Here is a 14919-nt window from a genome sequence, read left to right as displayed (position 1 = left end):
TTAAAACACAAAATATGTTCCAGCCCTCGACAACAGTACAGGAACCTAGAAGCTGTGTGCAAGAGTGCTGGAAAGCAGGAAAGGCAGCACCGAGACGTGAAAAGATGGTGTCAGCCTCCTGTCTAACTCCTGGGACCCCAGGCTGGGCCAGCCTCAGGCCTGAGGTTTCAACAAGATTTGACACAAGAGTTTTGCAGGAGCTGGGGCTTAAGAGCTGGCCGTGCTTTTTTTGTGTTCCCCCCCCACGTGATATACTGGGTACACTCAGCAAGCAAAGGCGGACTGTAGCACTGGAGTTGTTCTCAGTGCTGTACATTCACCAGCTCTAAGCAAACACATAAAAGTCTTTCTGATTATTAAACTCAGAATTAAAATCAAACTACTCCACTTTTGCAGCATTATGTGTCTTAGCAGTATATTTCCAATTGGATGAAATTTCACTCATCTAACATGAAAATGAAGTGATACCTCTCTGTGGCCTGTCACCATACTTTGCACCCTGTTCTTCTAGGAGGAATCTCAAAGCAGTGACGTAGCAACACCTCACTAAAACACAGAAATTTCTAGTACAGGATAGCAGCAATTAACAGGATAGCAGCAATAATGGGCAGTGTTAGACACGTGGTAGCCAAGGACAGAGGCCAAAACCAGCTTCCACTCCCGGCTGTGGCGCCTACAGGCTACTCCATCAGCCCAACACATCTCCTGGGGCTGGGGGAAAGTCCCCAGGACAAGCCTGCCTCAGGTCACAGGGGACGCTTGCACCAGGGCCACTGGTACAGGTGGCAGGCCAGGCACGGTGCTCACACCCATCAGACGCAGAGGAACCGTCAAAAGGGCAGTCGGATGTTCTGAAACAGAGACCCCCCCAACAGCTGCCGCGCTGCAAAGCTGACAGGCCTGGAACTCAGCAAACAGCAATAACAACGCACCGCGCGGCCGAGCGGGGAGATGGACGTAAGAACAAACCAGCAGGGCTGCACGGCCTCACACTCACGTCAAAACTCCTGTTTTGAACAAAGAGTGTGTTTTTCTAAGGCACCAAGTTTCAGGCTCAAAACTGTATGAAATGAGAACTGGACTTACCCTAAACAAAGCCCACCCCTCCTCACCCCCAAATCCTAGCACCAGGCTGGCTGTTTGCTGTTTATTATTGACCGTTCAATAGTTTTTAGCAGCTACTCAAAGACAGAAAACTCAGTATCACACCCAGGAGAAAGGAAGTTACATATTTAGTATAAATACTTTTTTCTTTTTTGAAACAGACAGTAGAAATTTCTTCCTGAGCTGGGGGAAGGGAAAACAGCAAAGAAATAATGGCATTTCTTTATTAACCATGGAAACATAGCTACTTTCCTGAGTTGCTACTTACAGTTCCCTGTTAGCTGAAACATCACATCCTATTGTCCCCTCCATGAAACTGTCACAGCCTCACCTTACAACCAGCAAGGCTCCTTCCCGCTCTCCCTCCACAGTGGCTGCTCAAGTTGCACTTTGTGTTTCTAATGGTTAGAAAACCTTCCTGCTACTCCCAGTTCCCATTTATTCAAAACTTCTCTTCAACAGATCCTTTGGAAGCAGCTCTTCACTCTCCTCACAGCTTTCATTTTGACCGATCAAGTCGGTCGTCATCTTTCAGGTTCCTTTTGCCTAAGAGGCTCTCCTTCCTGAGCATCTGCCCTGCACTTCTGTACACCTCCCCTAACTGAATCCAGCTTTTGGGGGACAGAGTACTCCACGGTAACCAAAGCCTGGGAAATAGGCTTCATTTTCCCTCATTTCTTCTAGAAATAGCTCACCCAAAATATTTTACAGGTCTAGTATCACTATTAGGAGGAGAGAGAAATCAGAGAAATTGTACTTACATGTTTTGTACCTTGGATGCAATTACAAGGTTTGTGTAAGCATGATCGTGGTACCACTAAGGGAAATTGAGTAAATTTTTCTTTCAACAGAGCACAAGCAGAGGAGAGATATGGGAAAGAGCTGATTCAAATTGCCCGAAAAGCAGGAGGACAAACAGAAATCAAGTAAGCAGTTCTTTTATTATTAGTGCAAGCTAAAGCATTTTGGAAGCAATATAAGACTCTTGTGTTTTGCCTATGAATGGGGTCATTTCAAGTGTTGCACAGCACTTCACAACGTACAGGAAAAATGGGGAAACACCATAGTCCTTTAAAGCAGGATTCACAAAATCTCTTATCTGGGAATTGACAGTAGGTCTTTACTGAGAATTTTTTAATTTTGGGATTTCTAACAATGTTTAATATTTGCTTCCAAAAGCAAACTACCTAATGGGGGAAAAAGGTAAAGAAAAGGTTGTGAAATGTTTAGGATGTTGGCTTGGAAGTTCTGGGAAGCTGGTGGACACTGAGAGACTATGACAGAACAAACACAAAGCGCAAAGACACCGAAAAGTAGCTACTGCTGCAGGAAAAGGACTCAGCTTAGGAATACAAACTTTAAACTTCTTTGAAGGAACTTAATTTGAAGGAAATCAATGGAACTACTGAAATACACTAAAATGACATGTATTTTTCTTTGTCTCCTCTACTACTATCTTAGATCATGTATAAATTGTGTTAGGAGGGAAAGATGTATGCTGGCATGGAATTTAACTTAATAAACACTGCTGATGAACTGCTGCGATTATTGATGGCAGCAGTAATAATGAGAGGTTTTGTCATTATTGTAACAAGTAATAATAAAGTAATAAGGTAGCAAAGGATGAAGATTTGAGGTCACAGAAGATAATTCTGAAAGAGAAGACCTCAATCTAAACACAAAACAGCTTTATTGATTCCTGGGGCATACTACCCTCATCCATCCCATACCTCATTTCTTAATTGCAGTCTCCTTTTAAAATCAATTTATCACTCTTAGCATGAGCACTGTTTCCTCCCTTTCCTCATTTTTATGGGAAAACTTGACCTCAAACCCTTGCACCACCACGGCATGTCAGTGCCAGGCAATCACCTGTCGCATTTGCTGTTGTTTCGGTGGTGGCACATCCAGGCTGACAGGGAGACTGTGGCATTAAACCACGCACTGAGGCTCACTCCAGAGAACATGCGAGCCTCTGCTCCCCTAGTGCTCCATCTCTCCCTGGGCAGCGCAGTAAGGTCTAGCAAGGTTCCTAGCCAAAGCTGCTGGAGATGGCTTCTGCCTTCCTGGTGTCTCAATTCACAGACCTACTTGGAGAAAAGGAAGGAGAAGAAAAAATAATTTGAAATTAAATAAGGATGGATGGCTTCTTCCCAAACCAAAGGCTAAGATCCATGCTCCAGGATTAACGAAAGGCTCCACCTAGATTTCTTTACTGACAGTGCAGGGCAGGTGGAGTAAATGTGTTGAGAAACAGACAGCTTTGGTTGCCCTTCTGTGACTTAGTGGATAATTCATGGGTCTGACTTTTCCGAAGAGATTATAAGAGCTTGATTTAGAGGCAGAGCCAAGTCCCAGGGTTGGGATATGGATTCAAGTTCCCCTAAAGTTGGGAAGTTGAGTCTGGCCCAGCTCCACTTTAATCCAGCAATTTTATAGCCTGGCATAGCGAGAAGGCTGAATATACCAACAAAGCACACTGCAGAGCTGAGTTACTGTTTCCATAAGCCCACGCCTGGTCTGGGTAGCGACCAGCTTTGCACTGCTATTTTTATCAGAGCGAATGCCTCACTTTCTGTTCTGAAGCAGAGAGAGAGGACACTTTGCTTTCTGTCATTCAGCACCTTCTGGCTGTTTAAGGAGTTACACAGGTGGGCAGCGAAGGGCATTTGTTCAGAGTAAATACTTTAAAATCAGAGAAAACTAGGGTCTATTCTACTCATGAAAATGAAATATTTGGGTTTAATGCCTTAAAATTTTTGACATGTGTGAAGTTTCTGTTTGTTTGTATGACTCAAGGTCAGTCCTTCAGTGAGACCAGAAGGAGGGAATCCATGCACTACCTATAATAAGAAAAGCTTGAAAGCGCTATGCTACAACTGTCCTCGTGCACTATTCCAAGTGCTTCCTTTTTATAGGACTGTCAGTTGTTGCTGGCACACTGAGTCCTACTAGTATTTGTACAAGTACTTGGCAGGCTGAACAGGGCTGTTCACATCTTTAAATGCAGATTTGGGTAGCAGTATTTCTCAAATAAAGTCTAAAGAAGGCGGCGTGCAGGTATTTGTACCTAAAACTTGCATCTGACAATCACCAGGAAAAAAGCAGCCATCTTACAGAACTTCTTGTGCCATGCTATGCATTGCAGAGGAGCAGGAATTACTAACTTTAGATCACTCTTTTTCTTGCTAATGCAAAATCATCATCTTCTAGTCTTGAATTCAGTAATCTTTTAAACGTCTCAGGTACTAAGGCTTTCTGTTACTTCTCTTGGGAAATTATTTCACGCTCCAGTAGTTCTCAATATCAGGAAGGTACCTGATATCCTTTCAAAGAGCTGATAAAAAGAACATAGGAAATCCATCCAAAACTTTCAGTATCAGAAAATACTCAGAAGACCTTAAAAGAAACAATTGCAACGCCAATTAATTCTGCTTAGCACAACTTCTGAAACGAAGGAATTGGCTGCAAAAACCTCCCATCACTCCACCAGGTCTGAGTGACACTCCAAAGCTGCTATGGAAAGCAGAGCAGGAGAGGAGCAGCCCAAAGCTGAGCAAGCAGCGGTTCCCCACGTGCCTGTGGCAAAGCCCACACCAGAGCCAAGGTCAAACCTGCCCAACTGGAGATGACAGCACCCCAGCAGGACCTCATGTGCTTATGTCCCCCCTGCACCAGTGGGAACAGCTCTTTCCGATTCCAGAAGCGCAGTCCCTAGCAGCTCTTCTGTTCTCAAATCCTTGGAGGTTAAAAAATGCAGCAGAAAAAATAAATAACAACTTTTTGTTGCTTCCTGTGCTTGGAGAGAAGAGGGTCTGCTCAAGGTAGACATCAGGCAGCAGCAGGGAGGTACTGCCCAGTCGGCACAGTGGAGACCGACATAAAACAAGCCAAAGAGAACAGGCACAATGAATAAACACAAGCAGCAGGGAAAAGCCTGGAGAATTCTACAGCATGCTGCACCAGGTAGTGGCCATCGCTTAGAAAGTACTTCTCTCCCAAGTTTCCTCCATATTTTAAAGGCTTTTCGTTTTGAAACAAAGAAAAAAAAAAAACTATTTAAGCTTTTTTTTAGGCTCTTTCCTTCTCCCCTAAACTTTTGCTTCAGCTGGAGCAAATTGCTGAACTCAGCTAAATGTATAAATAGATTCAACTGCCCATTTTTATTTACTGAAAGACACAGATGAAGAAATATGCTGCTGACTCGAAAAGATAGTAGGGAAGGCTTGCCGAAATGTAACAGCAACTCTGGGACCACGCTCCATTGCTTTGAGAAAAATCTAGATGACAGCAGCCATCGAGTTTCGATGCTACATGCTGTGCTTGTTCCCTCGGCATAGCTACAGCTCCTCTGGTGGAGAACTGATCTCTCAGGACCTGGTGGAGACACCTACAAGCCAAGGCTGCCCTATGACACTTGACTACTGAATATTAGCAGCAACGTAACATCGTGACCTGGGAACAGAGGGCAATGTTGTGTCCCCACCTGCAGACTCCTTAGCATCAGAGACGTGAGAGATCGCTCTGACCCAAAAGCTAGCAGGTGACAAGTCCCTCAGCATCAAGGTGTGACGACTTCAGTGAGGTCCTTGCTGTCCTTTTTCAGACCAGTGTTGGAAATGGCCATGGCCAGCCTACAGCTGTAGAAAAACTTCTAGGAAAACTAAAATCAGAGAGGCAGACGTGCCACAACGAGAGAGGCGTGCTGCAACTACTTTTTATTTTTTTATAAAAAAGCAAAGACAGGGTTTCGAAAGAAATTGGTGCTGGTTACCATGGGCATAGCAAACAAACACTCCAGCTTCCTGCTCAAGAAACACAAGTTCCCTGTAAGTGCTGCCTAACAGCCAAAAGACACAATCATTCAATAGTCCAGGCTGATTCAAGTGAATTTAGGCCTTCTGGCTGCCGGCCCTTGCCTCAAGCACTGCAGCTGGTAGAAACGAATTCCCACAGGGAAGAGAGATACCTGCTTTCCAACCCATGACGCAGGATCTAACGCAGCAGTTGCTATAGGCCTTGGCAAGTTCATTCTCATCTACAGAGGGATGCACTCGCTTGAATCTAAGTGCGAGACTGCAGGAAGGGTCACACAGGCTCAGACCAAAATCCCTTCAGTCTAACACCCTGTCCCTGACACTAAATCCCAAGGGAACAGTAGAAGAACAGGGCAAGCATATGGGGTTATTTCTCATAAATAATCTCCTAGCCTTAGCAATGGGTAGTTCAGTGGCAGCCACACTAGCCGCAGCTTTGTATCTAATAGTCCCCAGTAGAGTTTTCTTGTGTCTTTCTTTTTTGAAGCTCTGAAACATTTTTGCATCCACTGAGTCTCAGGATAAAGCAACGTACTTTCCTGTTAAGTGCAGGAGTGCCTTTTTCTTTGGTGATTTGTAGCCCACCTCACCACATTTGCCGTGTGAGATGAGTCACACATGACAAAGGCAGATTAGCTTCCTCAGAGTGTGGTTTCTCAACACACGTCTCCCTGGTGACCAGCAGCCCCATGGCCTGTTCTGCTTCTTACAAACACACTCAGGTCCATAACAACATCAAAACTATGGAAAAGGTTGGCAGCTTCCTTCAAGCTAATCAGCTGGATGTGCCAGGACAGTCACAGATCCAGGCTGTGCCTGGGAACATGGGGAGCTGTGGAGCCTTAGCGAAAGCACTGAGAGGAGAGCAAGTATTGGAAGCGACCGTAAGAAAATACCAGTCACAAACGTACCTCTTGAGCGTGTCAGACCTGGGAGAGGGCAGGGCAGCCCTCAAGGAGTGGGCAAAACATGAGGATCGCAGCAGTCAGGGAGGGAGGATGGATGCTGCACAGAAAGGGAGCTCACCTATCACAAGTTGGTGCTAAAGTATATTTTTAAAATGTCTTCATTCCTACTTCACACTAATTTTAAAGCTCCGTTATCACACCTCTTGAATTACAAAAAAAATAAAAATCTGTTTCATAGTCTCTAATCATAAAAGAAATGGAAAAAAAGATTATTATAAAGCTGTGGCTGTGTATTCCTGCCAAGTGCCAGGTTACACAAATATCCAGGGGGGAAGAGGGAACTACCTGTGTGGTGTATTTTTGTAGTCTCCACATTCCGTGTTGCACACATGGGAGAGGACATGCAGAAGCTGGAGATTTTCAGCTGAGTTACAAATCGAGATCAAATTTGCTAGTATTTGCTGATAGTGCACACAGTAGTGATGTCTCAACACACTATAAATGAGTCTCAGCAGAGCTCCTGCCTTTAAGGCGAAATGCCTTTCAGGCTGCAAGGTGACAGGGAATTTCCATGCTTTGGGCAACTCTGCAGCAGAACAACACAAAAACAGAACATACTACAGAGCCCAGTTTTCAGATACACGCTCAGCTTCAGCTGAAACGTGCCTCTGGGAACTTGGTTCTTTTGTAAAATAACTGATGTAAACACGCGGTAGCTGGTTAAATTCTGCCTAGTCTGACAACAGATATTTTTGTCACTTGCTCCGCTTGTCTCTTCTCATGTATATGTTTCCTACTTTTTTCTTTCCTTCTTTTCCACTACCATCTCCTTCAAACCTTGGGAAAGGGTAGTTCCTTCAAGCCCCTGTCTGCTCTGCCCTTCTCTGCAATGCCTGAAATAGAATGTTTCAGTGAGTGTGAGGTGAGGGCATCCGTAACTAAATGCCAATTGCTGCTTCCTGCGTATAAATATAGTGTGTCTGTCACTTAATATACAGAATCCTCTGTATTATTCGCACAAAGCAGGCATTTTTGAACTGAAGCTAAAAGTCATTTTGGAAGGTCATATCCTTCCATGGTTACTTACTCTCGACTCAAACATTCTGAACCCGCACAGAGTTTATACACTTGTACTTTGAACTTTCAGGACTCTCTGAAAATGGACCCGAGCACATACTCTGAAAGACCTAAGCGTCTGCTCAGTTCTTGTTAAATCCAGTCTAGATAAGCTCTGAGGTGATGAGGAGAGGCATTTTTGAGAAGTGCTGCTCTCCTTCCAAGAGACATGAGGATATTTAGTTTTATGTTAAAGGACTAAAAGCTCTTTTGATTGTTTATCCTTTGATTTGAATGGCACAGCTCATTCCGGAGTCACAAGGGGCCTATAGTCTATTTGTGCAGATGTACAAGGAAAAGAAGTTCCTGGAGGCAGAGGGTGAACAGGAGCGCTGGAAAGTGGTCTGGCAGAGACTTCTCTCAGTTTCAGGAAGGATATTTTTAAGAATTACCGTAAGAACAGAACATTGTAGATCATATTGATGTTAAAATGGAAATCTACCAGAAAGAAAGGCGAGGTTATTTCACACTTCTATTCACCAAACAAAGGTAGAAAAGAAAGACAATTTTAAAAGAATTGTGGTTTTCCGGTTAAAAGAGCCTGTTTTACCTTCCTGTGTACAAGATGTAAAGGGACTCTCTGAATTACTCAGTTAAACCAGTCTCTAAAGGCAAAGTGCTGAAAAAAAATGCCTAAACTATGAAGCCTAATGTTACAACAAAAAAATCAGAAAAAAGAGAGAATGTGGTGCAACAGTGTACATAATGGGTATGCCTGTGACCTAAGCACTGCCACTGATAGAGCTCTGCTAATTTTATCTCTCATGCCACAAAGTCCAGCTTTCGATGACTGTGAAGCAGAAGGTACCAGATCCTTGTCTGCAGTACATCTCCTGTGGCCATCAGGTCACGTAGGACTGCCCAGGGCAGCCTCCTCTCCAGCAACTGCACAGTTATCTAGGGAAAACAAGGTCCAAATACAGAGAGCAGCTAAGACAAGTTTGCTTTTAAGTGCTGTCATCTCACATTCTTCCAATCAAGTCCTCCTCCTGAATCAACTAGAAGATAATTTTGCACAGTGAGTAAGATGGATTTATGATCAGATGCAGCAGTCTCCACTACTCCCCATACCTTTAACAGTGGGAGAACGCCAAACAAAGCCCCTCTGCTCAAATACAAGATACATTTTCTGCCTTGAAAGCAGGGTACAGGTTCTGCTGGGAGAAATATCAGACCAAGCTCCCAGATGATGCATCCCATAAATGTTTATCCTGGTAGAGGAGAGCTCCCGGGACCAGTGGTCAGTGCCCTGCAGGGGCAGGTTTGCCTTTCCAGCTTCGGCGTGCTGGGTAAATTTGAACAAATTGACTTTGGAAAGTCTTTTTCAATCTACAGAGCAAGACTGCTAAACGATAGGTGAACTTCATTTGGAATGAGCTTCTCCCCTTGGCTCCCCTGTTCCTCTAAAAGCTCTGCTATTCTCCTTCTCCCCCTGCACTTGCAAAACCAGACACCGAAAGGTGCATATTGTACAAGAGCCGCTCAATTCCAACGCTGTGGCAGGAGACTACAGCAGGTGAAGGCAGCAGCCAGGATCGGTGTTCCAGAAAAGGGTGACAATATTTTAGCCACTAGATGGCAAAAATCACCAGGAGTTGCCGCAGGGCGGCTGTTGCGCAGGCTCTACCCGTTCCCCGATATTCTGGATTCAGACTCAATACTGTTTCTGCCAGAAATTCATTTTGACAAATCCAATCTTTAATGTCCAAGGGGGAGTCGTTTAACAAACATGCACAGTAAATTTGTGTCTGACCCTATTTTCAGCGAGACATCTGCAGGAGGCTCCACACAGGGATGCCTGAAGGGAAGGCTGGTGCTCTGTCGGTAGCTGGAGTGGTTTAACAGTCTTCCAGAATTTACATGGAAATGTCAGAAGTGAGCAATTAAAAAAAAAAGAAAAAAGAAAAGAGATAAATTTCAAATTTTCAGTTTTGCTTGAATTGTTTTCAACGCTGGGTTTTCTAATTTGGCCACAGAACAAGCAACAAACAAAATAAATCACTACCACAACACTAAGCAGCATAATATGCTAAGAGGACAAAACACTCTTTTAAAGTCTCCATGAGAGTGAGGCAGCCTCACTTTGGATGCTTCAGAATAAAGCCCTTATTGATCCTATTAGAAAGTCAAACCCACTCAGAAGAAAGAGGGAAAGGGTACTGCACATACAAAACAGCACAGAAAAAACTAAAACTCGCTTGTATGTTGGCTACACGAGCTGCTTCCATTAAATCCTCCAAAGCACTGACATGATATATTTCCCCAATAAAATCAGCACATCTAGTAGCAACGAGGAGCTAATCTATAGCACTGCTGCTGCAGCCAGCACATCCAAGCAGCCCAGACGCCATAAAGGAATACCTGATGGATCCATGGGTCAAAATTTGATTTATTTATTCTCTCCCACATATCTGCTATTCCCTTAAGCCCCATAAGGATGAGCAATCTGATTCACTGATTTTAGAAAATTATTATAAAAATAAGGAAGGAAATGGCTTAAGCATATTTCAGTCTTATGGACTGTGGCCTTGCCCTAGTGAGCAGCTTGGGAACCGGCTGAACAAATCTCTCTACAAGGAGCAAATGGCTCGAGTTTTCTGAAAAGGCCAAAAGAGACGATGCAGGAGGCAAATAGGTCACTCTCCAGGTCATAGCCAGATGTATTAATATACCAGAAGACACAACTGTCCTTACAGAGCCAGCAAAAAGGAGAAAAGCTTCATGTATGGCTTATGATCGTGAACTACTCTGGTAGCTTAGATGCCTGACCCACCCCCCCCTCAAAAAAAAGCAAATTACTTTTGTCCTTGACATGTACTGAGAAAGTGCTATTTTTCAGTATCTACTACAACAATTTTACGAGTCTTTGTATAAGCTGAATCACCAACAGCAAAGGAAAAAATCTCTGGGAACAATAGATCAACACAGCATGCAAACAGTATGTGCAGTTTTATTTTTAAATTTGCCAAATAATTCATTAGAGCTTTTAAGGGAAAAAAAGTTATCTCTGCTGCTGCTACTCAACTTGTCTTTTAATATCAAGCTTTTAATTAACTTAGCTGGAAAGAATACTGTTTGTTTCCATTGCGCTGTGAAAAGTTAGTTTCCATTGAGGTTCCACAGCAGACTCATTTTTTGCAAAATGAAACTTCCAAACGTTTAAGTATTATTAGGACAACACTGAAAAAACACTCGTCTAGCATGTTTTCCCTGATTTACCTCAGGAGATTGATGACAACAAATCCAGTCAAAAGCTGAAAGAATCAGTAGAGGTCAATACTCATCTTTTCTGGCTGAAAGTCTTCCCTTATATTTCTACAACTTTAGATTTGGAAGGAGGTTGCAAGGCAGTTGCTCAGAGGACAAGCCCAGCCTTTCCTCCCGCCTGTGCTTTTGTCTTATGCCTGGCAAGGCAGCCTTGCTACTGGGAGAGCAAGCTTTGATTAGGAAACAGATGTCCAGCCTAAATTAACACAGGGCAATTAGGATCCTTCATGTGTCTCTTAAGACCCCTGAAACAGCTCAAGAGATACAGGATTTCCCAACCCATCTGCAGTTGCACGTGCTCACCCAGCAGCCAGGCTTCAGCCCGGGAGACTTCGGGGCCTTCATTAACAGGCTTTTCCCCGTGAAGACACCAGGGCTCCACAGAAATCCCACAGCTGCTTCCTTCAAGGAACAACACACTCTAGGGATTGAAAAGTTGATTTGTAAATCTGAAAAACCTCCAAATCACACCACAGCCCTGGCTTCTGTGTATTCAAATGCCCTGTCACCCTGCAAACTCAGAGTTAAAGCAAATTATTAAATCAAAAATGCCTTTACAGATTATGCTCCTTCCTCTCCCATCGCTTCTATGGTAGTATCATAGAATGGCCGAGGATGAAAGGGACCTTAGAGATCATTTTAATCCAGCCTCCCTGTCGCCAGGGACGCCACCTCTCGACTAGATCAGGCAACACATGGGGACCGAACCAGAATTCAACCCGCGACCTTGGCGTTGTTAGCGCCACACTCAACTGACCGAGCTAACTGGCTCAAAATGGACTCTCAGCTCTGAAAACCATGACACCAGGCAACCTTCCATGACCATTTCAAGCCCTTCTGCAAGTCTACACATAGAACCACTTAGTTACGTGGTCCATCAGGACAAGCAGAATAACATCTCTTTTTGCTCATCTCCAGGCCGTACTTCACAGCCCAGCCCCAAGCCCTGACTTCACGGCATGGTTTGTTCCTGCTGTGCTTCTGGGGTGTCGAAAGTCCCCGGGAGCATCAGGGTTTGAAAGCCTCTGTGGGCTCCCTGCACCAGTTGCGAGTCTTTTAAAGCAGAGTGAGCTGTGCCACACGGGGGTGCTCAGAAAACGAGGATGTTGCGCAGCAGAGCTGCTCTAGCTTCAAGGGTGACTGAGGAGGAAAAATCTGCCCGTGCTGCATTCAACAGAGAGGATGGAGCTGGTTTCACTCTACCCTTCAGAGTACTGCTCCAAAACCCAATTCCCCTTGACTCTCTTTATTTCACTCAGTGGACTTGTATGCATTGGCAAGGTGTGAGAATAGAGACACATCTGTTAACGTTCACAGTCACAAATACAGTGGGATTAGAAGCGGGTGCACATAAACAGCAGTGCAATTCCTTGCTTCATGGAGCATTTTATTGCATTTCCTGATGTAACAGATTGATGCTATTGTGCTTGTTAGCATGGTCAACTTTTATTACAAGACGATTAAGAGGTTTATCTCTATGTGGATCTTTGAGATTCTGAGAGAAAGGTTTTTCTCTAGATTCACAACTCAGAAGCCTATACTAATAAAGCACACTTGTTTCTGCCTCACAGCACACTGAAGATGGCATTTGAGAGGCTCAAGCAACGTAAGTATTTATGGAAAGTATTCCCTCCTGACCTGGGCAAGACAAGCACACAATGCGTTCATCCCCTTCGGGGTCTTTCATCCTCTTCCCCCCTCTATTTCCAGCTTTTCTATCCCAGTCTGTAGTGTGGAGAGTGGAGGGAAAGGACACTCGCTGGGAGTCCTCCGAGGCTCAAGCCACTCTCTGGTGGCAGAGAAACTGGCTTGTTCCTCAGCTTAGTTTTACCTGGATCAAATCACAAAATACCAGCTCTACTCCCTCTTCTGCAAACCACTGACATCAAAACAGCATGTGCCGAGGGCTGAATGAAAACCTTTCACACTTGGAAAACGTGACACCATCATAGCTGATAGGGCAGCATACCTGGCTACTGGCACCCGCTGTTTAGATAAAAACACCCTTTTGAAAAGCAGCTGGTGAATTAAGGTGTTTTTGGAGCCTGGCTGGGGGAGCTCAACATTTCTGGAAATTGCAGAGTTCTGTTTCAGAGGCACCAAAGCTGACAAACGCAGAGGAGTTACCGGCCACTTCAAACAGCATCAGCCAGGTGCTCTGAAATCCAATCCATCTTTGCTGACCCTTGGAAATTCTCAGCTTGCAGCCTTGTCTAATGACATTTGTGCGAGGCCAGACACCACTGGCAAGCAGCTCCCAAGGGCAATGACAATCCAGCAGAATAGTGGAGGGAGGGGACACGGAGGGAGGGGAGAAGCCCTTCCCCCTCTCTGCACCACAGCATCTGACCTCCAGTCCCAGACGGAAGCGGGGTGGCTGGGGCAAACGGGGCCGTGAAGAAATGCAGCCACTGCTCCGAGCGGGTGCTCCAATTCTGCAGTGAGGAGTCTTGCCCGTGCATTCTGCAGGCACTGAGAGGACGTGCAGTAAGCCCTGTCTGGGCTGCGCGAAGCCTCAGCAATGTCAGTGCCTACAGAAGCAAAGGGAGGCCTTTTAAGGCTGCCCTGTTCGTGACAAGTCATATGGTAGCCACACCCCAGAAACATCTCCTGGAAGATTAAAGATCAAAGACCTTTCCACTGACTGTATATGACTTCTGATTTGCTTTAGAAATTGAAAGCGTTGGAAACGCTCATGTCCAGCTGGCAGTCATGCTGAAGGATGAACTGAAAGGAATAGAGGAGTTCCGAGAAAGACAGAAGGAGCAAAGAAAAAAGGTGAGAAACCAGAGAAATGTTGAAACAGATTGGGTCAGTGGTCCATGCTGGTGACCCGTCTCCAGCCACAGGCTGTGAATACTACACAAGATGATCAAACATGCCCTGTACTACATTGTGGAAGAAAATCTCTTTCTGATCCCAGCTGGAAATAAAGTAGTGCTCTGAATGCAGGGGACAAAGGCTTTAGTCACTTTTACTCTCTCCAGTGTAACTGCAGATGCTATTATTATTCCTGTAAGAACTTAATCCTTCCTTTTCTCTTTTTTCTTCTTACACCCTTGCGAATTGGGTTTCTTTGGTATGATCCTGCATGATCTCCAACATGCACTGAAATAAAGGGGTAAGAAACACTTAAAAACATCAAAACAAATGAGTACTGTGCTGAATGCAACACCAATATATGCTGAATTACAAATACGTGGAATAAATAGCATCTAGTTGACGTTGTATAATAAACATTTGGGTGTATTTAAGGCTGTTTAATCCCCTGTAATCTTATCAAGCTCCCTTAAAAAAGTAGCTCTTAATAGAGACAACAGCGGTCACTCTTACACCTTCTCTGGTTCTGTGGGGTTGAAGATAAAGACGGGCCAGTTGCTTATACACTGGAGGCACTGACTGATGGGAAAGTAAAATAAGATATCCGGTTCTTTGCTAATTTTAAACAAGTAAAAATGCATATGACCAGTATCCAATGCCACAAAAATCTTGTGTCTACAATCCCGACACACAGAAACTTGGAATAGCAAAGAACTTCGAATACGAAAGTGGCTAAAACCAGTGCTGCTACTGAGATTTGAGGTCCACAGTGATCTGATGAAGCAAATAAGGCATATAAAGACAGACAGCATGTACCTACTTCATCAGCATTTATATCTCCCTCATCACTTTGCCACTGGGATTTGCAAAGAGAGAGACTCTCTCCT

At 44.4% G+C, this 14919-nt stretch overlaps 1 protein-coding gene across 1 annotated transcript in view; it reads left to right on the top strand.

Annotated features, from left to right (window-relative positions):
• PSTPIP1 (proline-serine-threonine phosphatase interacting protein 1) overlaps positions 1 to 14919 on the top strand; it is a 35310-nt gene that overhangs the window by 3547 nt on the left and 16844 nt on the right. The window contains exons 3-5 of the mRNA XM_009876876.1: positions 1956 to 2030; positions 12784 to 12818; positions 13884 to 13990. Coding sequence (XP_009875178.1) covers positions 1956 to 2030; positions 12784 to 12818; positions 13884 to 13990 — 217 coding nt within the window. The remainder of the gene's footprint in view (positions 1 to 1955; positions 2031 to 12783; positions 12819 to 13883; positions 13991 to 14919) is intronic.

This window comes from Apaloderma vittatum, unplaced genomic scaffold, assembly GCF_000703405.1.
Source record: "Apaloderma vittatum isolate BGI_N311 unplaced genomic scaffold, ASM70340v1 scaffold20959, whole genome shotgun sequence".
NCBI lineage: Eukaryota > Metazoa > Chordata > Aves > Trogoniformes > Trogonidae > Apaloderma > Apaloderma vittatum.
Note: the sequence above shows the minus strand (reverse complement) of the source record. Positions and strands in the feature narration are given on the sequence as shown.